The sequence below is a fragment of the Trachurus japonicus genome, unplaced genomic scaffold, assembly GCF_045865225.1.
Source record: "Trachurus japonicus isolate A0001 unplaced genomic scaffold, Traja_1.0 AP030081.1".
Classification (NCBI taxonomy): domain Eukaryota; kingdom Metazoa; phylum Chordata; class Actinopteri; order Carangiformes; family Carangidae; genus Trachurus; species Trachurus japonicus.
The window spans coordinates 1256-27858 of NW_028220214.1; the positions used below are offsets into that span (position 1 = coordinate 1256).

Here is a 26603-nt window from a genome sequence, read left to right on the forward strand (position 1 = left end):
ATTATTTGCTTGGGGTTCGAGCTGTGTTCTCCATCATTTTTGGTATGCTATTATGTTAGTATTGGAGCTTCCCAGCGTGTACAAAGATCGTCTATACTGCACGCACCTCAGGTTGCCCCCTCGACCAGGGGCGCTCGGGCTCAAGAGCTAAACCAAGCACACTTTATGTGACACTAATGTGATGGTCACTTATCTACTTTCTCTGTCTTGCTTCATGAAAAAAAAAACGAATAAGTCCTCAGGGCAAGGCTTCACTCCACTGACCCGTGGGCCTGCTTTTGTGGGCGTAGTTTCAAGGGGTGTACACCACGTGTCTGATGTGCTGTGGGAAAATCTTCTTTCACTGTTTGAAACACACGGTCACCTGAACCACAGCAGTTGCTGTGTCTTCTTCACTACACCACTTTTGCTCCAGGTGAGTTTAATCAAACGTTCATTGCATCAATCTTTGATGCATTTGTTTGGGTTTTAGATGAAAGTTACTTTCGCTTGCAGTGTCAGGCTAATTCTCCTACTTGACACAAATTAGGAAAGTATCTAGCCTTCTTTTCAGCAGCTTACTCGATATTCCTTAATTGCTGTAGTAGTAGAAACGTTTTTTTTCTTCAGCTCTGTAACTTGTTAACATTTATTTATCGGGGTAAAACTGAACCTCTAAATTGCCACCGCGTAATTGCTAGCTAACCTTGTTCTTTAGCTGAGATCAAGCCTTGACACAGTAAACCTTGTAATGAGTTAAAGGAGGCAAACATTGAAAATGGCTTAACTCAAAGCCTAAATTTAACAAATTAAATTAAATAACTCAAGATTTTACTGAAGTTCATCATTGTTTTTATTTTCAGATTTGTTTTATTTCATTTATTATTGTATATTTATTTATTGGACATGTGTTGTCTATTTTCTGTTAGCCTATGTCATATCGCACAAGACGACCATGGGTCTGGGATTTATGTTCATTTAAGTTCGTAAAATGTTATAAAAGAAGATAAATTGTTGTTACACTAAATGCCTGTGACTTGCATTTTATAAAAAAAGTTATCAAAAGAAATACAATAAATGCATACTGTCAGCTCCTCTGTTGCATCCTCAGGTGTCTACCCTCCATCATGCCTGTGGTCACGTCCAGCCTGTCTAAGGATCAGGAGAAGAAGCTGCACTCTCTGTTCGGTCACGTCAGACTCCACCTGCTCCACAAAGCCAGCGTCCACGGCTTTGATGCTGCTGCTTTTCACGCCCACTGTGACAGACAGGGACCCACTGTCATTGTTGCCTACAACGCTGCTGGGTTTGTTTTTGGAGCGTACACCTCCAAGGACTACACTCAGAGCAAGAAGGGCATCAATGACAAGCAAGCGTTCCTCTACAGCATCACTGCAGGGGAAAATAAGCCCCTGAGGGTGGCCGGTATCCCTGGTGAGGTTGCTTTCACTGATGTGCCAACCGGTCCCGATTTTGGTGCTTTGGTGTTCCTGCATGAGGACGAAGATGAGTTTGTGTCCAACCCAGGGAAGAGCTTTGTCTTTCAGGCAGAAGCGATGCACGGAGGCAACTTGGTGCTGACTGAGTTTGAAGTGTATCGTGTTGAAGGTGTGTGCCAGAGAGCACTTTATATTAGTCAAACAAACATGACTGTTTTTTTTTTAAGTACTGAATTAGTGAAGTGAATGAAAATTGATGTCAAATAAGCCAACAATCAATGTCTTTCCTACAGGTTTGGAAGATCTCCTGGCTAAACCATGGAGGAACATCCAGTGGACTGCAGAGTATGTAGCCTAGAATCTGTGATAACCTTTGTCATTACTTAAAGGTATCCTGTGGATATTTCCTTTAATCACTCTAAACATATCCCTATAATCCTTAAGGCAAGCATACTGAATTAATCTCCTTTCTCAGAAAATGATTGACAACCATCTTGAATAGACCTATCTTTGTTAGCATTCTTCTTCTTCACTGCTTCTGCTGGCACACTGCTGCATCCCCACAGGCAAATAGCAACAAGGTCAATCACATGAAACTGACTGTGTTCTCATGTGTGCATGATACAAACAAAATGGGAACCTCCTTGTGAAGAGATTGTGATACAGCACCACTGAATGTCTAAAACTCCACACAGTACCTTTAAAGGAGCTTTGTATATGTTGTGCTACTACTATATAGCCAACATTAGCATAAACAACTGTTTACTTACCAGTCCTGCCAATAACCCCACCCACTGTTGAGTTTACAAGCCAAGCCAAGATATTATGATACAAACCCTGAGAAGTACTGCTTCTTCAGGACTTCTGGGCCCCAGTAACTCCAGCGATGTAGACCCAAACCTTGTAACTAATTTCTGTTTCTTTTAGGAAAAGGCAGGAGTTGATGAAGGTTATCCAGAGCTATCAGTCAGACATCAAAACAGTTCATCAAGCCCGGGTGTTGTTGGTGGGTGCGGTTGGGGCTGGCAAGTCGAGCTTCTTCAACTCCATCAACTCAGCGTTTCGAGGCAACATGACGTCCCAGGCCATCGCTGGCACAGCAGGGAAGAGCGTGACCACTCAGGTACTGGAAAAGAGCTGTATTCATTAAACTACTCTGCTGATCGTAATGGAGTCTCAACGTCTTGTTCTCTGGCTTCACATCCGCTGACTGCGGTCTTTCTAGGTCCGTGTACCTTTTGTCAGTTTGATATTCCGTTTTAATAAAAAAACGGGAAAACGGAAATACCGTGGTTTTTTCCTTTTTTACTTTTCAAACAAAAACCAATAAATGAAAAAACAGAGTCGTTTTCCGTTTTTGGTTTTCTGAATCAAAAACGAAAAACGAGAAAACCACAGTCAAATAACGGCTCGAATTTGGTTTTTGTAAATTCATTTGTTCGTTTTTCGTTTCATGTTTATCAATATAACGGCGGGCAGAACGGAAGCGGAAGTGACACGTAATAACTTCAAAATAAAAGCATGCTTATTTTCATCCAGACTACCGTTCTCTTTATACACTCATTTTTACAGTTTATGCTCGACACATATAGCCTACATTTATTTCAGTGAACTAAAGTATAGTTGTAGATGCCATGTACTAGTGTTTTGTGTGTGTGTGTGTATGTGTGTGTGGGGGGGGGGGGGGTCAGGGGTCAGGTGGGATGATACATGATACGTCACCAAGCGTAGTAAAATCAGCTGTTCTGTGACCTGCTATGTTTTAGCTTATCGACATTCCTCTGGAGCTCAGTTTTTATTGTTGAAGCGCGTCCGGCCCTATTAGCCATTAATTGTTCCATCCATAGTCGCCCTAACAAGTAGGTTATTTTTAGCTGAATGCATATTGTGGGAAAGTTTTACCCTGCGAACGTCACCAGCAGAGGTCCCCATCACACACAAAATAAAAGTAGCGTGCTGCTTACTTTCATACAGCCAAACGTTCACTTTATAGCCTAGCTACAGCCCTACACCAACGTTAATTAAGCATTATACAACAGTTAGTTCCGACCATGAGTGCTGATATACAGCAGTGGGACTTTTTACAGGCATTATCACTCCGCTGTTCAGCTGGACAGTAGGAAGTCAGAGCCACGCTCCCTCCCCATACAACTGCGGTCAAATGAGCCGTCGTTCGTCTTCGCGGAGTCAAGCCAGCCGCACAGACATTTTAACTGCGCCCGTATCAGAGAACTTATCAGAGTCCACCGTTAATATAATACATCCATGGAGTCCACCGGCAAAGCTAGCGCTAGTTTAGAATCAAGCGAGATGACTTCCGGTTTTCAAAATAAGACGAGGATAATACGGAGGCAATCGAGGCGTGTGTGTGTGTGTGTGTGTGTGTGTGTGTGTGTGTGTGTGTGTGTGTGTGTGTGTGTGTGTGTGTGTGTGTGTGTGTGCGCGTGCGCGCGCGTGCGCGTGCGTGTGCGTGCGTGCGTGTGTGCGTGCGTGTAACCATTGTTTATTGGCTGTTAGGCTACAGTGTAATGAGGTGTTTTCAACACTTTTTTTCACATCATTAAAGCAGAAGTAAATACTTGACACTGCATGGGTGAGTAGTCAGGATATTCCCGAGGTCAACACTAACCATTGTCAGAACTTTAGGCCAAAGTGATATTACTGTACAGTAAAGATGGAACATTAGGCTTTGCAAAACTTTTTTTTTTTTTTTTTTTTTTTTTTTTTACAAATTTGAGGCTTAATTTCTCTAAAATGATACAGTAAAATGTTTGATATTGAGTGAGGGAGTAGTCAGGATGGTCCTGAAGTCAACTGTACCAACCATTGTCCGAACTTATGCACCAAAGTGATGTTACTGTACAGTCAATATGGAGTATTAGACCTTTTTGTCTTGTTTAAAAAAAGCTAAGAATGCAACTTTGAGGTTTAATTTCCCCAAAATGATAGCCTACAGTAAAAATGTTTGATAATGACTGAGAAAGTAGCCAGGATGATCCTGAAGTCAACTTTACCAAGTATTGACAGAACTTATGGACCAAAGTGATGTTATTGTACAGTAAAATGGAGTATAAAGCCTTTTTTCCTGTTTAAAAGAAGCTAAAGATGCAACTTTGAGGTTTAATTTCCCCAAAATTATACAGTAAAAATGTTTGATATTGAGTGAGGGAGTAGCCAGGGTGGTTCTGAAGTCAGCTGTACCAACCATTGCCTGAACTTATGGACCAAAGTGATGTTATAGTACAGTAAATAAAGAGTATAAGGCCTTTTTGTCATGTTTTAAAAAAGCTAAGTGTAAGAGACATACAGGCTGAAGATGAGCAGCACGGTGTGTTTGAGTGTATGTGTGTGTGTGTTGCAGAGTGGGTGGTTCACCTGGGAGTAGGCGTGTGTGCGTGCGGAAGTGTGTGTGCGTAAAGGTGGGCACTCACCGGTGACACAGATGAGAGAGAGAGAGAGTCAGGGTTGGGAGTAGCCGTAATTTTTGTTGACCGCTACTCATTCATTCATTAATCACCCTTTTTTCCTGTTTAATCTGCCAGTCTCATTTTTACGTTTATCCATCCTTGCTGCGCTGTGATAGCTCTGTGCTGTTTTGTTACAATAAATGCACCAAAAGCATTGTTGGATCTCAGCGTATCTTTATCAAAATCTACTATAGCGCGTCACAAATCTACGTACCTGAGGACCCAACCTCATACTCTCAGCGGCTTTAAAGGTTTGTGTTTGGAAGCCGCAACATTTTGTCAACAAAAAAGGCGTTTAATGAAAATCATCAAGCCGCATCAAAGAACCAAGTCGTCACGCACCGACTAGCCCGAGAACAAAGGAGCCACAGCTAAGTGCCACACCACGCCATCCATTCACCTGGGAACAGGTAGGCCTGAACCTGTTAATGTTTGTGGATTGAGGAATCCGCTTCGATTGGAATGCATTGTGTCAAATGAGGACAATGTATTAAATGGATACGCTGGTTGCATTGGCCGCATTGATGGTGGCGCATATTCTCCGTGCTTTATTGGATTGTGATGTCGGGACTTTGTGGCATATGTGGCGGCTGATGTTGTCTAAAGACCTACTGCTTGTTGAAAATGCTTGGATCGAATCTGCTCTGTCAATGAATTTAAATGCAATGTCTATGGATGGATTTGAATACGCTCTTGAATGAAATGTGATTGTGTTGCTTTATACAAAAATACAATCTAACGAAAATGAGTCAAATAAACGCTGATGCTGAATGTTCAAACATGGAACGTGAAAAGAGGGAAATCAAACTGACGGCCAAAGCTATGGAAAATAAAATCGAACGGTTTGCAGCATGAGCGCAAAAGTGCCGTTAATAAAATCAAAGAGCTTATTCCGCAAATAAAAGCGCACATGAAATCAAAAGAAAATGTAACTGAAATCCCCTCACAACTGAATAACTTGAATGCACTGTGTAAAAAGGCCACTGACCTGCACAACGAAGTATTGCAACTTCTTCCTGATGATGAACATAAAAAACAAAAAGAGTGGTTTTCTAGCGTTATGGATTACAGTGATGCATTCAAGGAACAAGTGGAAAAATGGATAAAGGAAAATCCGCATGAAAACTCAAATGAATTACCACTTCAGACAAATACTTCTGAGCAACCAACAAAGGAAATAAATCACGCAGCACAAATTCCTGTCGAAAAAAGCAAGGATTTGTCTGTTGCTGACCCTCCAGTACTTGTTCCCACTGAACAAGATCCCCAGGATGAACTACAGCCCTGTGACAGCATCTCAAATGCAACCAAGAAATCACGCTCACATCATTCCTCATCCTTGGCTTCACGCTCATCTGCTCGCTTAAAAAACGGAAACAAATCTTGCAATTTTGGCAGCAAAACAAAAGGCATTAAAGGAAAAACATGCATTGGATGAAGAGGAGTTAAAACTACGCAAAAGAAGAGAACAGCTTTTACTGGAGAATGAAATCGCTGAGGAAATGGCAAAACTAAGTGTTATAAAATCACAAAGCAGTGTTGGCAGTAAATCAAAGTCAAAGGTTTCAGATGGGATGAACTCATACTATGAAAAGACATGCTCAAAACATCAACTTAACATCAATGCTACGGAATTTGTCCCATCACTGCCAGTTAAACTAAAACCCAACGCAATTGAAACCACGCAGACAGTTGTGAAGCCTAAAGTCACTCACTTACCTGACATAAAACATCTCCCAGGTCCTTCTTACATGCTCCAACGTTATCTAGCCACTCCTGAAGATCCTGTGACCAATGTTACACAAACTGATGCATCACAAAACGACAGTGTGCTGGACATAATGAGAAAACAAAATGAAATTTCAACACTCTTGATGCAACAACAATGCCTCTCAGCACTCCCAAAAAAGGGAAATTCCCATTTTCGATGGTAACCCACTCAAATACCATTCGTTTATTAAAGCATTTGAAAATGGAGTTGAGCGAAACACCAGCAACAACTGTGACAGACTCTACTTCCTTGAACAATACACCAAAGGGCATGCAAAGGGACTAGTGAGGAGCTGTCAGCACATAGAGTCGAGCAGAGGATATGTGAAGGCAAAGGCTCTATTGAAAGAGCATTATGGCAATGAGCAAAAGGTGGCAGCAGCATACATGGAGAGAGCTTTGTCATGGCCCACTATTAAAACAGAAGATGTGAAAGCCCTCCAGGAGTACGGCCTCTTTCTGCGTGGATGCTGCAACGCTTTGGAGGATGTGCAGTATTTAAATGATCTGGACACACCCACAAACATGGTGGAAATCATCAAAAAACTGCCGTACAAACTCCGAGACCGCTGGAGGTGCGACGCATGTGACCTGCAGGAAAGGTACAACAGGAGAGCAAGGTTTGTGGACATTGCCAACTTTGTTGAAAAAACAGGTAAAAATCTTGACAGACCCTGTGTTTGGAAACATTCAGGACACTGTTATAACAACTAAACAAATGAGACACAAACCTCCCCCTCGCTCCAGCATCAGAGGAACCAGCTTCGCTACCACAGTGAATCGTGTGGAGAGAACAGCTCAACCTGCGAATAAAGTTACATACATAAAACCACCAGCTAAGAAGATCTGTCCCTGCTGCACTGGAGGACACACATTGGATGTGTGTGCGCGGTTGGAAAAAATGGCACACAAAGAGAAAATTGACTTCCTGAAGGAAAATGGTGCTTGTTTTCGCTGCCTGTGTATAGGACACATAAGCAAAAATTGCCAAAGGAAGATTTCCTGCTCGAAGTGTGGCCTAAGACATCCAACTGTGCTCCATAAGGATAGTGTGGCAACGGCAGAACCGGCTGAGAGAAGCATCCAGGTTACAGTGGACGACACCTTGGTTTCCAGTGGGCTTACAGGGGCTGGTGAGATGGATTGCAAGCTTCCTATCGTGCCGATCCAAGTGAAGGCGAAGAAGGGCAATAAAATCATTCTCACATACGCCTTTTTGGACCAGGGAAGTACTGCGGTGTTCTGTACTGAGAGTCTGAAGCAGAAGCTCAATTTGTCTGGGAAGAGAGCCAACATTCTTCTCAGGACCATGGGGCAGGAGAAGGTGGTCAGTAGCTACATCGTGCCAGAGCTGGAGGTGGCAGCACTTGAAGATGACAGCTTCATTGAGTTGCCAAAAGCGTACACTCAGTTGTCAATGCCAGTCCACAAAGCAAACATACCCACAAATAAGGATCTGACAAGGTGGCCATATTTAAAACACATCTCCTTACCACAGATTGAGGCTGGAATTGAGTTGCTGATTGGAACGAATGTTCCACGAGCCATGGAACCGCTGGAGGTCATCCGCAGTGAGCACAATGGACCCTACGCTATAAGGACGGTGCTGGGCTGGACGGTAAATGGACCACTGACAGGAAACGGTGGAAAGGCCAATTACTGTGAGCAGCCAGTAACTGTGAACCGTGTGTCCATTGTAAATTTGGATGAACTGTGGCAACAGCAATTTAAGATGGACTTTCCAGAATCTGCTGTGGAGGAACAAGTGGGTCTGTCCAGGGAAGACCTGAGGTTCATGGACATGGTCACAAAGTCAGCCAAACATGTCAATGGTCATTACCAGGTCGCCCTGCCTTTGAAAAATTCAAACGTCAGCATGCCAAATAATAGGAAAGTGGTGGAACAGCGTCAAAACCATCTGAAGAGGAGGCTCCAGAGGGATCCAGTGTTTTACAGGGAGTATAACACCTTTATTAATGATCTACTTGGTAAAGGTTATGCTGAAAAGGTTCCTGATGCAGAGCTGGAAAGAAGTGATGGCAGGGTCTGGTACATACCGCACCATGGTGTCTACCACCCGACAAAGGGAAAACTCCGAGTTGTGTTTGATTGTGGTGCCAGTTACAAAGGACAATCTCTGAATGAAGAGCTGTTGCAAGGGCCCGATCTAACCAGCTCACTGATTGGAGTTGTGACCAGGTTCAGGAGGGAACCTGTGGTCATCATGGCTGACATAGAAGCTATGTTTCACCAGGTGCAAGTGCCCCCAGATGATGCTGATCTGTTGCGATTCCTCTGGTGGTCACAAGGAGACTTGAACCAAGCACCATGTGAATACAGGATGAAGGTACATCTTTTCGGAGCTACATCCTCCCCTAGCTGTGCCAACTTTGCCCTCAGGAAATGTGCAGAGGATTTTGGACATGAGCATAAGGAGGAGACAGTGGACAAGCTGCAGCACTGCTTTTATGTGGATGATTGTTTGGTGGCAGTTGCAACAGAGGAGGAAGCACGGACCCTCTGTCATGAGCTCATGTCTCTGTGCGCTAAAGGGGGATTCTGTTTTGACCAAGTGGCACAGTAATAGATCTGAAGTGCTCAAGACCATCCCAGAGCCCCGCAGAGCTAAAGGCATGGAGCAGTTGGACCTGGACCGGGAGTTTGTGCCCATTGAAAGAGTGCTGGGTGTAGAGTGGTGTATCAAGTCAGACACCTTTAAATTCAAAATTGTATGGAAGGACAGACCACTCAACCGCAGAGGCATCCTTTCTACTGTAAGCTCCATTTATGACCCTCTGGGCATGTTAAGTCCCCTTGTTCTGACAGCAAAAAGGATCTTGAGGGATTTGTGCAGAAGAGGAGTCGGTTGGGATGATCCCATACCAGAGACTGTCTCCAAAGAGTGGCTTAAGTGGGTGCAAGGGCTCCACCTGCTGGACAACTTTGAGCTGCCCAGATGTCTAAAACCTCTGGAGTTTGGAGATGTTATTACTGCGCAACTACACCATTTCTGCGATGCTTCCGAGGAAGGCTATGGTACAGTCACTTACCTGCTGTTACAGAATGAGCACCTCCAAATGCACAGTGCTTTCATTATGGGAAAGGCTCGTGTTGCCCCACTGAAGACAGTTACAATTCCAAGAATGGAACTGATTGCTGCAACAATGGCCAGTCGCATGGAGGTCCTGTGGAAGAAAGAGCTACACATGAGTCTTCAGGAATCTGTGTTTTGGACTGATAGTGCTTCTGTGCTGAAATACATTAACAACGAAAGCTCCAGATTTAAGGTGTTTGTTGCCAATCGTGTTTCGGAGATCCTGAAATCATCTCACCCTGCTCAGTGGAGGTACGTGGATACAGCTTCAAATCCAGCAGACGCAGCATCCAGAGGGCTCAAAGTGGAGGCATTTCTGAAGGACAGACTCTGGTTAACAGGACCGCCGTTTCTTTGCCAACCTGAAACAGAATGGCCTGTGAACCCTGAGCCTGTGAGTCATCTCCCCCAGGACGATCCAGAGGTGAAGAAAACTGCTGTTGTCAATGCTGTACAAGCTGAAGAGGATCCCACTACTCACCTGATCCATCATTATTCCTCGTGGATCCGATTGAAGAAAGCTGTGGCGTGGTGGCTGAAATACAAGGAATGGTTGTGGTCCTGTATCAGGAAGAGAAAAAGGCTAATAGCCAATCAGAGTGAAGAGAGCATGCAGCAACAGAGAATGTTGGAGCAGGAAAGGTGCACATTTAAAGGTGCAGCTGTCCTTGGTGCTCCTACAGTGGAGGACATTGACAAGGCTGAGCTGGCCATAATTCAGTTTTGCCAGAAGAGAAAGTTTTTTGAGGAGCTCTCATGTCTGGAAAAGGGACAAAATGTCAAGAAAAATAGTCACCTGTACAAGTTGTGTCCAAGGCTGGAGGATGGAGTCTTGCGTGTGGGAGGACGGCTTAGCAAAGCAGCACTGCCTTTGGAGTCTAAGCATCCTATCATTCTGGCAAAAGATCTTCACATTTCTACCCTGCTGCTGAGAAATATACATCAAGAGGTAGGACACAGCGGCCGCAACCACATGTTGTCCAAGCTCAGGGAGAAATACTGGATGACAGGAGCAAGTACTGCCATTAGGAGAGTTCTGTCGAAGTGCACCATCTGCAGAAGACTTAATGCTACTCCAGTTTGCCAGCAGATGGCAGACTTGCCCACAGACCGACTCAAGCCTGATGAACCTCCATTCACTTGTGTAGGGGTTGATTATTTTGGACCCATCGAAGTGAGGAGCAGGAGGAGTACAGTGAAGAGGTATGGTGTCCTATTTACCTGTCTTGTATTGAGAGCTATTCACATCGAGGTGGCACCTTCTCTGGACACTGACTCCTTCATAAATGCACTAAGGCGTTTTATAGCCAGAAGAGGACAGGTCCGCGAGCTGCGCTCTGATAATGGGACAAATTTTGTGGGTGCAGAACGTGAGTTAAAAACAACGATTGCGCAGTGGAACCAGGCACAGGTGCATGATGTGTTACTCCAAAAGGGCATTAAGTGGACGTTCAACCCCCCTGCTGGATCACATCATGGAGGAGTGTGGGAAAGGCTTATTAGATCGGTGAGGAAAGTCCTGAACTCCACTCTCAAAGTACAACGCTTGGATGAGGAGGGACTCCACACAGTTCTTTGCGAAGTGGAAGCCATTATTAACAGCAGGCCCATCACCAAGGCCTCCACAGATCCTAACGACCTGGAAGCACTGACGCCGAACCATCTGTTACTGCTAAAAAACCAGCCTTCATTACCACCTGGAGAGTTCCAAGCAGCAGACCTGTACGCACAAAGAAGATGGAGACAAGTCCAGTACATATCTGATCTGTTCTGGAAGCGCTGGACAAAGGAGTATCTGCCTCTGTTACAGGAACGACAGAGATGGACTGGAGTCCAGAGAAACCTTGTCGCAGGAGATCTAGTTTTGCTTATGGACAGTACTGCACCTCGTAATTCTTGGATTATGGGACGTGTCTTGCAAACTTTTCCAGATCGCAAGGGATTTGTGCGTCAAATTCGGATTAAGACAAGAACCAGTTGCTTGGACAGACCCATATCCAAGGTGTGTTTGTTGCTGGAGAAGGAGGAGGCAGCATGAGGACGTTGCTGACCTCTATATGGACTTTGTGTTTTCGGACGTCAGATGGACTTTCTTTGCACTAATCGGTCATGACGACCAGAAGAAGGAATATTCGTTGTAATGACCTTTTTCATGGACTTGAGCAATTTATTAGACATTTTTGCATTATCGTTGAAATTGATATGATGATTTATTATGTCTCCTATTGTGTTTTGAAATGTGAATTATTATGTGAGACCTAATAATTAGGGGCTGGTGTGTAAGAGACATACAGGCTGAAGATGAGCAGCACGGTGTGTTTGAGTGTGTGTGTGTGTGTGTTGCAGAGTGGGTGGTTCACCTGGGAGTAGGCGTGTGTGCGTGCGGAAGTGTGTGTGCGTAAAGGTGGGCACTCACCGGTGACACAGATGAGAGAGAGAGAGAGTCAGGGTTGGGAGTAGCCGTAATTTTTGTTGACCGCTACTCATTCATTCATTAATCACCCTTTTTTCCTGTTTAATCTGCCAGTCTCATTTTTACGTTTATCCATCCTTGCTGCGCTGTGATAGCTCTGTGCTGTTTTGTTACAATAAATGCACCAAAAGCATTGTTGGATCTCAGCGTATCTTTATCAAAATCTACTATAGCGCGTCACAAATCTACGTACCTGAGGACCCAACCTCATACTCTCAGCGGCTTTAAAGGTTTGTGTTTGGAAGCCGCAACACTAAGAATGCAACTTTGAGGTTTAATTTCCCCAAAATGATACAGTAAAAATGTTTGATAACTGAGGGAGTAGTCAGGGTGGTCCTGAAGTCAACTGTACCAACCTTTGTCTGAACTTATGGACCAAAGTGTTGTTATTGTACAGTAAATATGGAGTATTAGACCTTTTTGTCATGTTTAAAAAAAGCAAAAAATGCAACTTTGAGGCTTCATTTTTCCAAAATTATACAGTAAAAATGTTTGATATTGAGTGAGGGAGTAGCCAGGGTGGTCCTGAAGTCATCTGTACCAACCATTTCCTAAACTTATGGACCAAAGTGATGTTATAGTACAGTAAATAAAGAGTATAAGGCAATTTTTCCTGTTAAAAAAAAATAAAATCAAAAAATGCAACTTTGAAGCTTAATTTCTCCAAAATCATACAGTAAAAATGTTTGGTAATGACTGAGGGAGTAATCAGGGTGGACCTGAAGTCAACTGTACCAACCATTGCCTGAACCTATGGACCAAAGTGATGTTATAGTACAGTAAAAATGGAGTATAAGGCCTTTTTCCTGTTTAAAATTCATTAGGCCCTGTTAGGTGTAACCACACACACACACACACACACACACACACACACACACACACACACACACACACACACACACACACACACACACACACACACGCCTGTAAAAAGTCCCACTGCTGTTATACTATCAGCACTCATGGTCGGAACTAACTGTTGTATAATGCTTAATTAACGTTGGTGTAGGGCTGTAGCTAGGCTATAAAGTGAACGTTTGGCTGTATGAAAGTAAGCAGCACGCTACTTTTATTTTGTGTGTGATGGGGACCTCTGCTGGTGACGTTCGCAGGGTAAAACTTTCCCACAATATGCATTCACACTCAGCTAAAAATAACCTCGGCTACTTGTTAGGGCGACTACTATGGATGGAACAATTAATGGCTAATAGGGCCGAACGCGCTTCAACAATAAAAACTGAGCTCCAGAGGAATGTCGATAAGCTAAAACATAGCAGGTCACAGGTGAAGAACAGCTGATTTTACTACGCTTGGTGACGTATCATCCCACCTGAGCCCTGACCCCCCCCCCCCCCCCCCCACACACACACACACACACACACACACACACAAAACACTAGTACATGGCATCTACAACTATACTTTAGTTCACTGAAATAAATAGGCTATACGTGTCGAGCATAAACTGTAAAAATGAGTGTATTTATACACTCATTTTTACAGAGAACGGTAGTCTGTATGAAAATAAGCACGCTTTTATTTTGAAGTTATTACGTTTCACTTCCGCTTCCGTTCTGCCCGCCGTTATATTGATAAACATGAAACGAAAAACAAACAAATGAATTTACAAAAACCAAATTCGGGCCGTTATTTGACTGTGGTTTTCTCGTTTTTCGTTTTTGATTCAGAAAACCAAAAACGGAAAAACGACTCTGTTTGTTCATTTATTGGTTTTTGTTTGAAAAGTAAAAAAGGAAAAAACCACGGTATTTCCGTTTTCCCGTTTTTTTATTAAAACGGAATATCAAACTGACAAAAGGTACACGGACCTTTCTACTTCATGTCTGTAGTTTCGCACCTACACCATCAAAGCAGGGAAAGGTGGTGAAGCTGTTCCTCTGGTCCTGTGCGACACGATGGGGCTGGAGGAAAATCCTGAGGCTGGTTTGGACATTGAGGACATGGCCAACATCTGCAAGGGTCACATCAAGGATCGCTACCAGGTCTCCCAAAGAACCACCAGCCTGTTTCCTCCATGTTATGTAACTGATTTCATCTTAGAAATAAAGCTACTTGGTGATTAATGATGGATGGCTTGTTTCTCTTCCAGTTTAGCCCCTCTGCTCCTCTCCTTGAGACTGCTCCTGGCTACAAGAAGCATGTAACCCTCAATGACAGGATTCACTGTGTGGTTTATGTGGTGGACACATGCAAGGTCTCTCTCCTTACCCAGAAGATGCTGGACAAGTTTGCTGCCATCCGTAAAAAGACCAACCACCTCGGTTAGCAACTGAATTATGTTATTGTCAGAGTATTTAAACTGTATCAATGTAAATCTACAAGCTATTGTTTGAAGTTGTCATCCCTTCTTCTCCTTCTCTAATCTCTTGCAGGTATCCCTCAGATACTTCTGATGACCAAAGTAGATGAGGCCTGTCCACTAGTGGCAGAAGACTTGAAGAATGTTTATCGCAGTGTTTACATCCAGAGGAAGGTAACACTTTCACAGTTGCATACTAAATTAGGTGTCGACTTGTTGTGCTGGTGTTGGTAACTTAATCCACGTGTCTTGTTGCCTCCCAGGCACGGGAGCTGAGTGAGTCTCTTGGTATCCCTTTGTCCTGCATACTGCCGGTGAAGAACTACAGTGAAGAGCTGGAGCTGGACCAGGATGCTGACATATTGCTCTTTACTGCCGTGGAGCGGATGCTGAACTACGCAGACAACTTCTTTGAGAACCAGGATACTGAAGATGCAGATACGAACGGGCAGTCGGACCTCTACAGATCCAACCAACAACCACTCCCCATCGTTAGGGAGCATACTGAACATAATGTTGTTTGAAAGACAGAGTGATTCAAACCAACTTTAGTTGCTGTCATTCTGTCTATCAAACACATCAAATGAAAGGTTTTGAGAAAATGAGTACATTTAATGCAGTTTTTCAACAGCATGACAGCAACTAAAGACAAAATAACCAATTGTTGTTTCACTTAAAGGGTCAATGCAGATATTAAACTGACTTAAAGGTGAGGTTGTTTTGTAAACTTTACAGTTTCAGATATCAGAGACTTTAGCAAACCAAATATGTTCATACTGTGGCTGTAGTCTTTTTCGCTCTCACTAGTTGTTTTCACCTTGGCAACGTTTTATTGCATTTGTTTTGAAAAACCTGAGGAGAAAAAACTGTACAGCTGTCAGGTAACAGGTCTGTATGACTCATTTAACCTTTAGTTTCACAATGACTTTCCACAGACCTTTCATTCCCTCAGTCAGCCACTAGGTGTCAGTCATAACTTCATAATTACTGGTGTTCATTTATGGAAACTTGGGACGTTATAAGAAACAGGATCATGTTGCACAACTGTTTCCAATAAGGGTTTCTTTTTTCTTTCACTTGTCATTTGTTGATTAATTTATTCAGAGATCATTGTTTTTTTTTGCACTATAATGTTCACATCCTTAAGTCAGAATGACAAAGCAAATGCGCTTCTCTGTTGTGAAAAGTCATCACTCAATGCAACCACATAAATAAATCTGCATGATAAAGAGAAGTTCTGAGATTTTCTTTTCTCAACTCAGCCAGTATCTGACCGACTGGGAAATTGCGCGTTGAAAAGCCATCAATTTATAGTTGACCAGGAAAGATTATTGAAAAGTTATCGTGTTATTGTTCATCGGGAGACCACTGAGTGGTAGACCTCTGCACCTGGCACATTCATTTTTATCTAATCTTTGTATCCAATTAATGTTCACTCTGATGCTATTAAACAAGCCTTTACCAATTTATTTAGTGGGAATGTTAGCTAGTATAAATAAATGTGAAAATATTGATACCAGTGTATAACTTTAGCATATACTAGCCTTTGTTAACTGTAGATGAGAGGACACAACGATAGCTAGGATCAGTGATCGAGGATGCATACTGTAACGTTACAGTCCCTGTTATCGATCAAAGCAAACTTAGTGACATGACAGCTGTTGATGGTGCTTGGACACCATTTGGTGACAGTGGTGATATGATGGTGTATGAAATCAAACTGTTGCTCTGCCAGTTGTCTAGCTAGACTACCCAGAGAGGGGAACAGAGGCTATCCAGGGAAAGGTGTCACCAAGACGCGTACAAAGGTCCAGAAGATGTCTAACAGTAATACACACGTATCCAAACTGCTGAAGAACCCCATGGACTTTGAATGGGACTTCCAATAGGTCAGTGAGCTCAATCTCGTATCTAGCGCTTAACTCCACATGTTGTTCTGACAGACTGACATTGCCACAGTAAACCATTAGAGACTCATTATCAGCTTTATAAGCATGTAATGTTATTGTACATCCCTGATTTATTTTGTTTGTCGTTGTTTTAGATGAACAACACTGGAATAAAGCCAGGGAGAGGAACAACGACCAGCAAGATGACGATCATCTCTCCCTGACCGAGAAGATTCCTTTAAATCAGGACTGTCCAGCGTAATTTTTAGTGTGTGGGCCTACTTGTTTATTCATTTCTACTGATTTGTGCTCTCTGATACAATAGAGAGATACATATGTTGTGCATGTTCTCACCTAACATCGCCTGATTCTTGTATTTGACGCCTGTTGCTGACCTTGGTGTACATTGTAATCTATTTCAGCAAGATAAAGTTCACTTGTGGGGGGGTGTGACAGATTCATTCTACAAAACTCCTCTGTTCAATGTATTTTTTGTTCCATTCCTTGCAGACTGCGTTGCACTCTGTTTGACTGAGAACCTTCTTTGCAAAGAATAAAACCCTTAAAAGACAGTCGATCTCAACATCTTTATTTCAGATCTTGCCTAACAAATTTCCACAACACCACACATACCCAGAAAAAGATAAACATGCACCTACAGTACACCTCACAGAACTCTGGAAAAGGTAAAACACAAGCCTCACAGGATGAGGTAAATCACACACCTACTGCACAGAGATCTTATAAGAGGAAACACAAGCTGTGTTTTCATGTTTGGACAATTGTAGTTAAATGCCATTGTTTCCAGCAGACACTATTTGGCTGTTTTTATTTTGTTACTTTGAATATCTTTGTCTTATTTATCTGGGACGTCTAGCAGCATTAATGTTGGCACTGTCTAAATAAAAATTTGTGATTTACATCCTTTGTAAGTTGTTTATTGATTATTTAGCATTGGTTTAAGCAACAGTAACTCTCATTTTAATTGCATTGAAAATTGAGATTGTAGGCCTACTTATTATGCTCACCTGAGTCACTTCATTATAACTGTTTACATTGAACATTGAACATTTAAGTAACCCTTACCAGAATGTTACTGTAAATTCAAATATTCACAGAAAAATATAATTATAAATGTCTTACAGTGTACACCTTACATCCTGACTGTAGATAAAGCAGGATTTGTATTATTATTAGCCTATTTTTATTTAGGCATATTTAGTGATTTGGGGGGTTTAATATCAATTGAAATATCATTGATAGTGCCTTGATCTTTAGTTAGGTTGAAATTTCAATATTTGTGTTAATTGAAATGCTATTGAAATTCCATTGATCTTTAGTTAGAAAATCAACATCGTTTCAAAATTAATTGAGGGTGCAAACGGTGCAAACTGATGTTGAATCAAAGTCAGAGTTCAAGGTTGATTCAATGACTTAGTGTTGACAAAAGGATGTTGCTACAACATTGTTTTAATGACTCTTTGCTATCTGGGATACTGCCCCCATGTCTGTATTTAAAGTGATATTGGCACACTTTCGGCCAAATGCCCGTATATGGGCGGTCCTAAAATTCAGGTAACCACGCTCTTCACCAATTTCCTCCTCGCGTCTCCCATTCAACTGATTTTTTAAAAAGATCACAGGTAGTTATGAGTGTCTGTTTTCTGAACAGCTTGTCTAAGACACCAGTTAAGAGCCTTTCTCAACACAACACTTTGCACGATGTTTCCTCTGGAACTTCATATTTGCTACTTTACCAGCTGCTAATGACACAAATTCTATAAACTTAATTAACAGAGCTATGAGTGATTGTGTGGTCAAAGTTCACAAGCAGCAGTAGCAAAAACCCCTTAAACTGCAGCGGCAGCTGAAGGTAGCTCAAGTAGGCTATGAGTAAAAAGTAAAGTAAAGTTGCCTGAGTCCACAACGCATGCTGGGTGTCAATCTGCTCTCACAAATAAGACAAATCAACTCCATAACAAACCAAGTACACTGTTGTTTATGTACACTAATGTGATGTTCCCTTATCTACTTTCTCCTCAGGGTAAACATTGGCCCCACTATCTCCTTCCAGCATACGGAGAACCTCTTCTGCTGAAAATCTTTCCTTTTTCCGCTAGCCATTGTTTTGAAAATCCGAGTCGAGCAAACATCATGGATCATCCATGAAAACGCAACTTCCTGGGCGCGATTCGCGGGGGTCGTTTTCGCGCCGTTTGCGCAGTCATGTGACGGCGCAGTAATGACGGTGCAGAAACAACCCCAAAGATCGTATATGTCAAGAGGACACACTTCACTTCACCCCTTGGTATGTTTGTAAACAGTCAGCACGTTTGCTATGCACGACAAACACGCTATCAAACTAGCAGCGTTTTTTCGAGCTGGAATATAACTGCTGACCACAAAACAGAAAAAGTAAGATGCAATTTACGATTCTGTGGAGTTTATTTTCGCTACTCTTTGGCTTACTGCCGAGTTTACGTCGCACGGTGATGGGGGAGACATCTTTGTAGTCAGTCTCTGCTTTCATATGACATGTCGTTTGTTTGGTTAGCGTCGGTTAGCATGAGACAGGCATGAGGTGGTGAAATGAGAAGAAGCACAAAAGTGAATATGCGCTGTTCTGCGTTCTGCCCATATAATTGCTTGGGGTTCGAGCTGTGTTCTCCATCATTTTTGGTATGCTATTTATGTTAGTATTGGAGCTTCCTAGCGTGTACAAAGATCGTCTATACTGCACGCACCTCAGGCTGCCCCCTCGACAGGGGGCGCTCGGGCTCAAGAGCTAAACCAAGCACACTTTTATGTAGCCTAATGTGATGTTCACTTATCTACTTTCTCTGTCTTGCTTCGTGAAGAAAAAAAACAAAAAACAAACAACGAATAAGTCCTCAGGGCAAGGCTTCACTCCACTGATCTGTGGACCTGCTTTTGTGGGCGTAACGTGTGGGGTGTGTAGGCACTCTAGTGTACCCTGGCCTACCTACACATCTGATGTGCTGTGGGAAAATCTTCTTTCACTGTTTCAAAGTTTGAAGCACACGGTCACCTGAACCACAGCAGTTGCTGTGTCTTCTTCACTACACCACTTTTGCTCCAGGTGAGTTTGATCAAACGTTCATTGCATCAATCTTTGATGTTCATTTGTTTGGGTTTTAGATAAAAGTTACTTTCGCTTGCAGTGTCAGGCTAATTCTCCTATTTGACACAAATTAATTAAGTATCTAGCCTACTTTTCAGCAGCTTACCCGATATTTAATCCTTTTGCTGTAGTAGTAGAAAAGGTTTTTTTCTTCAGCTCTGTAACTTGTTAACATTTATTTATCAGAGTAAAACTGAACCTCTAAATTGCCACCGTAATTGCTAGCTAACCTTGTTCTTTAGCTGAGATCAAGCCTTGACACAGTAAACCTTGTAATGAGTTAAAGGAGGCAAACATTGAAAATGGCTTAATTTATAACTAAATTTAACAAATTAAATTAAATGACTCAAGATTTTACTGAAGTTCATCATTATTTTTATTTTCAGATTTGTTTTATTTCATTTATTATTGTATTTATTTATTGGACATGTGTTGTCTATTTTCTGTTATGTTGTCATGTCATATCCACAGGAACACTTTAATCGCACAAGACGACCATGGGTCTGGGATTTATGTTCATTTAAGTTCGTAAAATGTTATAAAAGAAGATAAATTGTTTTTACACTAAATGCCTGTGACTTGCATTTTATAAAGTTATCAAAAGAAATAAAATCAATGCATATTGTCAGCTCCTCTGTTGCATCCTCAGGTGTCTACCCTCCATCATGCCTGTGGTCAAGTCCAGTCTGTCTAAGGTTCAAGAGAAGAAGCTGCACTCTCTGTTCGGTCACGTCAGACTCCACCTGCTCCACAAAGCCAGCGTCCACGGCTTTGATGCTGCTGCTTTTCACGCCCACTGTGACAGACAGGGACCCACTGTCATTGTTGCCTACAACGCTGCTGGGTTTGTTTTTGGAGCGTACACCTCCAAGGACTACACTCAGAGCCAGCAGGGCATCAATGACGAGCAGGCGTTCCTCTACAGCATCACTGCAGGGGAAAATAAGCCCCTGAGGGTGGCCGGTATCCCTGGAGAGGTTGCTTTCACCGATGTATCAACCGGTCCCGATTTTGGTGCTTTGGCGTTCCTGGTGGAAGAGGACGAACCTGACTTTGTGTTGTCCAACCCAGGGATGAACTTTGACTTTGAGGAAGAAGCGATGCACGGAGACCACTTGGTGCTGACTGAATTTGAAGTGTATCGTGTTGAAGGTGTGTGACAGAGCACTTTCTATCAGTCAAACAAAAATGACTGTTTTTTTTAAAATACTGAATTAGTGAAGTGAATGAATATTGATGTAAAATAAGCCAACAATCAATGTCTTTCCTGCAGGTTTGGGAGATCTCCTGGCTAAACCACGGAGGAACATCCAGTGGACTGCAGAGTATGTAGCCTAGAAGTCTGTGATGCTTTGTCTTTACTTAAAGGTATCCTGTGGATATATCCTTTAAAATCACTCTAAACACATCCCTATATCCTTAATCCTAAAGATAAACATGTTGAATTAGTCTCCTTTCTCAGAAAATGACAACCATCTTAGACCTATCTTTGTTAGCGTTCTTCTTCCTGCTGGCACACTGCTGCATCCCCACAGGCAAATAGCAATAAGGTCAATCGCATGAAACTGACTGTGTTCTCATGTGTGCATGATACAAACAAAATGGGAACCTCCTTGTGAAGAGATTGTGATACAGTAATACATGTGTACATAGTTGAGGATAAGATTTAATTTATAACAGAAAAAAGATCAACCTATGTTTTAGTTCGTCTATAACTCCACACAGTACCTTTTAAAGGAGCTTTTTACATGTTGTGCTACTACATAAATAAATGCATACTGTCAGCTCCTCTGTTGCATCCTCAGGTGTCTACCCTCCATCATGCCTGTGGTCAAGTCCAGTCTGTCTAAGGATCAGGAGAAGAAGCTGCACTCTCTGTTCGGTCACGTCAGACTCCACCTGCTCCACAAAGCCAGCGTCCACGGCTTTGATGCTGCTGCTTTTCACGCCCACTGTGACAGACAGGGACCCACTGTCATTGTTGCCTACAACAGTGATGAGGTGGTTTTTGGAGCGTACACCTCCAAGGACTACACTCAGAGCCAGCAGGGCATCAATGACGAGCAGGCGTTCCTCTACAGCATCACTGCAGGGGAAAATAAACCCCTGAGGGTGGCCGGTATCCCTGGAGAGGTTGCTTTCACCGATGTATCAACCGGTCCTGATTTTGGTGCTTTGGTGTTCCTGCATGAGGACGAAGATGAGTTTGTGTCCAACCCAGGGATAAGCTTTGACTTTGAGGAAGAAGCGATGCACGGATACAACTTCGTGCTGACTGAGTTTGAAGTGTATCGTGTTGAAGGTGTGTGACAGAGAACACTTTATATTAGTCAAACAAACATGACTGTTTTTTTAAATACTGAATTAGTGAAGTGAATGAAAATTGATGTCAAATAAGCCAACAATCAATGTCTTTCCTGCAGGTTTGGGAGATCTGCTGGCTAAACCACGGACGAACATCCAGTGGACTGCAGAGTATGTAGCCTAGAAGTCTGTGATAACCTCTGTCATTACTTAAAGGTATCCTGTGGATATATCCTTTAAAATCACTCTAAACACATCCCTATATCCTTAATCCTAAAGACAAACATGTTGAATTAGTCTCCTTTCTCAGAAAATGACAACCATCTTGAATAGACCTATCTTTGTTAGCGTTCTTCTCCTTCTTCACTGCTTCTGCTGGCACACTGCTGCATCCCCACAGGCAAATAGCAACAAGGTCAATCACATGAAACTGACTGTGTTCTTATGTGTGCACAATACAAACAAAATGGGAACCTCCTTGTGAAGAGATTGTGATACAGCACCACTGAACTTCTAAAACTCCACACAGTACCTTTTAAAGGAGCTTTTTACATGTTGTGCTACTACATAAATAAATGCATATTGTCAGCTCCTCTGTTGCATCCTCAGGTGTCTACCCTCCATCATGCCTGTGGTCAAGTCCAGTCTGTCTAAGGATCAGGAGAAGAAGCTGCACTCTCTGTTCGGTCACGTCAGACTCCAGCTGCTCCACAAAGCCAGCGTCCACGGCTTTGATGCTGCTGCTTTTCACGCCCACTGTGACAGACAGGGACCCACTGTCATTGTTGCCTACAACAGTGATGAGGTGGTTTTTGGAGCGTACACCTCCAAGGACTACACTCAGAGCCAGCAGGGCATCAATGACGAGCAGGCGTTCCTCTACAGCATCACTGCAGGGGAAAATAAACCTGAGGGTGGCCGGTATCCCTGGAGAGGTTGCTTTCTTTGATGTGCCAACCGGTCCTAATTTTGGTGCTTTGGTGTTCCTGCATGAGGACAGAGATGAGTTTGTGTCCAACCCAGGGACGAGCTTTGTCTTTCAGGCAGAAGCGATGCACGGAGGCAACTTGGTGTTGAGTGAGTTTGAAGTGTATCGCGTTGAAGGTGTGTGACAGAGAGCACTTTATACTAGTCAAACAAACATGACTGTTTTTTTTAAATACTGAATTAGTGAAGTGAATGAATATTGATGTAAAATAAGCCAACAATCAATGTCTTTCCTGCAGGTTTGGAAGATCTGCTGGCTAAACCATGGAGGAACATCCAGTGGACTGCAGAGTATGTAGAAGTCTGTGATAACCTATGTCATTACTATATCATGTGGATGTTTCATATAAAATCACTCTAAACACATAGTCTATACTTAATCCTAAAGACAAACATGTTACTCTTTCTCAGAAAACGATCATCTTAATTAGAGCTATTAGCATTCTTCTTTACTGCTTCTGTTGGCACATGGCTGCATCCCCACAGGCAAATAGCAACAAGGTCAATCACATGAAACTGGCTGTGTCCTCATGTGTGCATGATACAAACAAATGGGAAACACCTTGGAAAAATATTGCTGCATAGCACCACTGAAGGTCTAAAGCTCCACACAGTACCTTTAAAGGAGCTTTTTGTATGTTGTGATATTACTGCCAACATTAGCATAAACAACTGTTTACTTACCAGTCCTGCTGATAACCTCACCCACTGTTTTACAAGCCAAGAGATTATGATACAAACCCTGAGCAGAACTGCTTCTCCAGGACTTCTGGGTCCCAGTATCTCCCGCGATGTAGACCCAAACCTTGTAACTAATTTCTGCTTCTTTTAGGAGAAGGCAGGAGTTGATGAAGGTTATCCGGAGCTATCAGTCAGGCATCGATACAGTTCATCAAGCAAGGGTGTTGTTGGTGGGTCCGGTTGGGGCTGGCAAGTCGAGCTTCTTCAACTCCATCAACTCAGCGTTTCGAGGCAACATGACGTCCCAGGCCATCGCTGGCACAGCAGGGAAGAGCGTGACCACTCAGGTACTGGAAAAGAGCTCAACGTCTTGTTCTCTGGCTTCACATCCGCTGACTGCTGTCTTTCTACTTCATGTCTTTAGTTTCGCACCTACACCATCAAAGCAGGGAAAGGTGGTGAAGCTGTTCCTCTGGTCCTGTGCGACACGATGGGGCTGGAGGAAAATCCTGAGGCTGGTTTGGACATTGAGGACATGGCCAACATCTGCAAGGGTCACATCAAGGATCGCTACCAGGTCTCCCAAAGAACCACCAGCCTGTTTCCTCCATGTTATGTAACTGATTTCATCTTAGAAATAAAGCTACTTGGTAATTAATGATGGATGGCTTGTTTCTCTTCCAGTTTAGCCCCTCTGCTCCTCTCCTGGAGACTGCTCCTGGCTACAAGAAGCATGTAACCCTCAATGACAAAGTCCACTGTGTGGTTTATGTGGTGGACACATGCAAGGTCTCTCTCCTTACCCAGAAGATGCTGGACAAGTTTGCTGCCATCCGTAAAAAGACCAACCAGCTCGGTTAGCAACTGAATTATGTTATTGTCAGAGTATTTAAACTGTCAATATAAATCTACATATTTGCTATTGTTTGAAGTTTTCATCTTATCTTCTCCTTGTCTCCTTCTCTAATCTCTTGCAGGTATCCCTCAGATACTTCTGATGACCAAAGTAGATGAGGCTTGTCCACTAGTGGCAGAAGACTTGAAGAATGTTTATCGCAGTGTTTACATCCAGGGGAAGGTAACACTTTCACAGTTGCATCCTAAATTAGGTGTCGACTTGGTGTGCTGGTGTTGGTAACTTAATCCATGTGTCTTGTTGCCTCCCAGGCACGGGAGCTGAGTGAGTCTCTTGGTATCCCTTTGTCCTGCATACTGCCGGTGAAGAACTACAGTGAAGAGCTGGAGCTGGACCAGGATGCTGACATATTGCTCTTTACTGCCGTGGAGCAGATGCTGAACTACGCAGACAACTTCTTTGAGAACCAGGATACTGAAGATGCAGAGGTGAACGAGCAGTCGGACCTCCACAGATCCAACCATGAGCCACAAAAAAAAAAAACAAGATATTAAACTGACTTTAAGGTGAGATTGTTTTGTAAACTTTACAGTTTCAGATATCAGAGACTTTAGCAAACCAAATATGTTCATACTGTGGCTGTAGTCTTTTTCGCTCTCACTAGTTGTTTTCACCTTGGCAACGTTTTATTGCATTTGTTTTGAAAAACCTGAGGAGAAAAAACTGTACAGCTGTCAGGTAACAGGTCTGTATGACTCATTTAACCTTTAGTTTCACAATGACTTTCCACAGACCTTTCATTCCCTCAGTCAGCCACTAGGTGTCAGTCATAACTTCATAATCACTGGTGTTCATTTATGGAAACTTGGGACGTTATAAGAAACAGGATCATGTTGCACAACTGTTTCCAATAAGGGTTTCTTTTTTCTTTCACTTGTCATTTGTTGATTAATTTATTTAGAGATCATTGTTTTTTTTTGCACTATAATGTTCACATCCTTAAGTCAGAATGACAAAGCAAATGCGCTTCTCTGTTGTGAAAAGTCAACACTCAATGCAACCACATAAATAAATCTGCATGATAAAGAGAAGTTCTGAGATTTTCTTTTCTCAACTCAGCCAGTATCTGACCGACTGGGAAATTACATGTTGAAAAGCCATCAATTTATAGTTGACCAGGAAAGATTATTGAAAAGTTATCGTGTTATTGTTCATCGGGAGACCACTGAGTGGTAGACCTCTGCACCTGGCACATAAATTTTTTATCTAATCTTTGTACCCAATTAATGTTCACTCTGATGTTATTAAACAAGCCTTTACCAATTTATTTAGTGGGAATGTTAGCTAGTATAAATAAATGTGAAAATATTGATACCAGTGTATAACTTTAGCATATACTAGCCTTTGTTAACTGTAGATGAGAGGACACAACGACAGCTAGGATCAGTGATCGAGGATGCATACTGTAACGTTGGTCCCTGTTATCGATCAAAGCAGCAGGTCAATATACAGCTATTTTATTAATTACAGAGCCATCAAAATAGATACCTTAACTTTTCTTATAATGTTAGCATTCTACGCAAACTTAGTGACATGACAGCTGTTGATGGTGCTTGGATAGGCTACCATTTGGTGACGGTGGTGATATGATGGTGTATGAAATCAAACTGTTGCTCTGCAAGTTGTCTAGCTAGACTACCCAGAGAGGGGAACAGAGGCTATCCAGGGAAAGGTGTCACCAAGACACGTACAAAGGTCCAGAAGATGTCTAACAGTAATACACACGTACCCAAACTGCTGAAGAACCCCATGGACTTTGAATGGGACTTCCAATAGGTCAGTGAGCTCAATCTCGTATCTAGCGCTTAACTCCACATGTTGTTCTGACAGACTGACATTGCCACAGTAAACCATTAGAGACTCATTATCAGCTTTATAAGCATGTAATGTTATTGTACATCCCTGATTTATTTTGATTATTTTCTTTGTCGTTATTTTAGATGAACAACACTGGAATAAAGCCAGGGAGAGGAACAATGACCAGCAAGATGACGATCATCTCTCCCTGACCGAGAAGATTCCTTCAAATAAGGACTGTCCACACATACCCAGAAAAAGATAAACATGCACCTACAGTATACACCTCACAGAACTCTGGAAAAGGTAAAACACAAGCCTCACAGGACAATTTTGAGGTAAATC

The 26603-nt window shown here is 42.6% G+C and overlaps 2 protein-coding genes across 3 annotated transcripts; both read left to right on the top strand.

Moving 5' to 3' along the window:
- The first annotated feature begins 338 nt into the window (after positions 1-338).
- Positions 339-15083, top strand: LOC146960715 (interferon-induced protein 44-like). Of its 2 annotated transcripts, XM_085772126.1 has the most exons (8): positions 339-415; positions 1091-1587; positions 1712-1763; positions 2346-2541; positions 14073-14225; positions 14333-14504; positions 14616-14716; positions 14806-15083. In XM_085772126.1, the coding sequence occupies exons 2-8, from the start codon at positions 1107-1109 to the stop codon at positions 15064-15066; spliced, it is 1416 nt and encodes a 471-aa protein (XP_085628252.1). In that variant the 5' UTR covers positions 339-415; positions 1091-1106; the 3' UTR covers positions 15067-15083. The 2 variants fall into 2 exon arrangements, with proteins under 2 accessions (XP_085628252.1, XP_085628251.1); XM_085772125.1 differs by lacking the exon at positions 339-415 and having other exon boundaries at positions 1074-1587.
- A 6278-nt stretch (positions 15084-21361) lies between these two features.
- LOC146960716 (interferon-induced protein 44-like) lies at positions 21362-25109 on the top strand. Its single transcript, XM_085772127.1, has 7 exons — positions 21362-21875; positions 23104-23155; positions 23697-23892; positions 23970-24122; positions 24230-24401; positions 24523-24623; positions 24713-25109. The coding sequence occupies exons 1-7, from the start codon at positions 21395-21397 to the stop codon at positions 24953-24955; spliced, it is 1398 nt and encodes a 465-aa protein (XP_085628253.1). The 5' UTR covers positions 21362-21394; the 3' UTR covers positions 24956-25109.
- The last annotated feature ends 1494 nt before the right edge of the window (positions 25110-26603 follow it).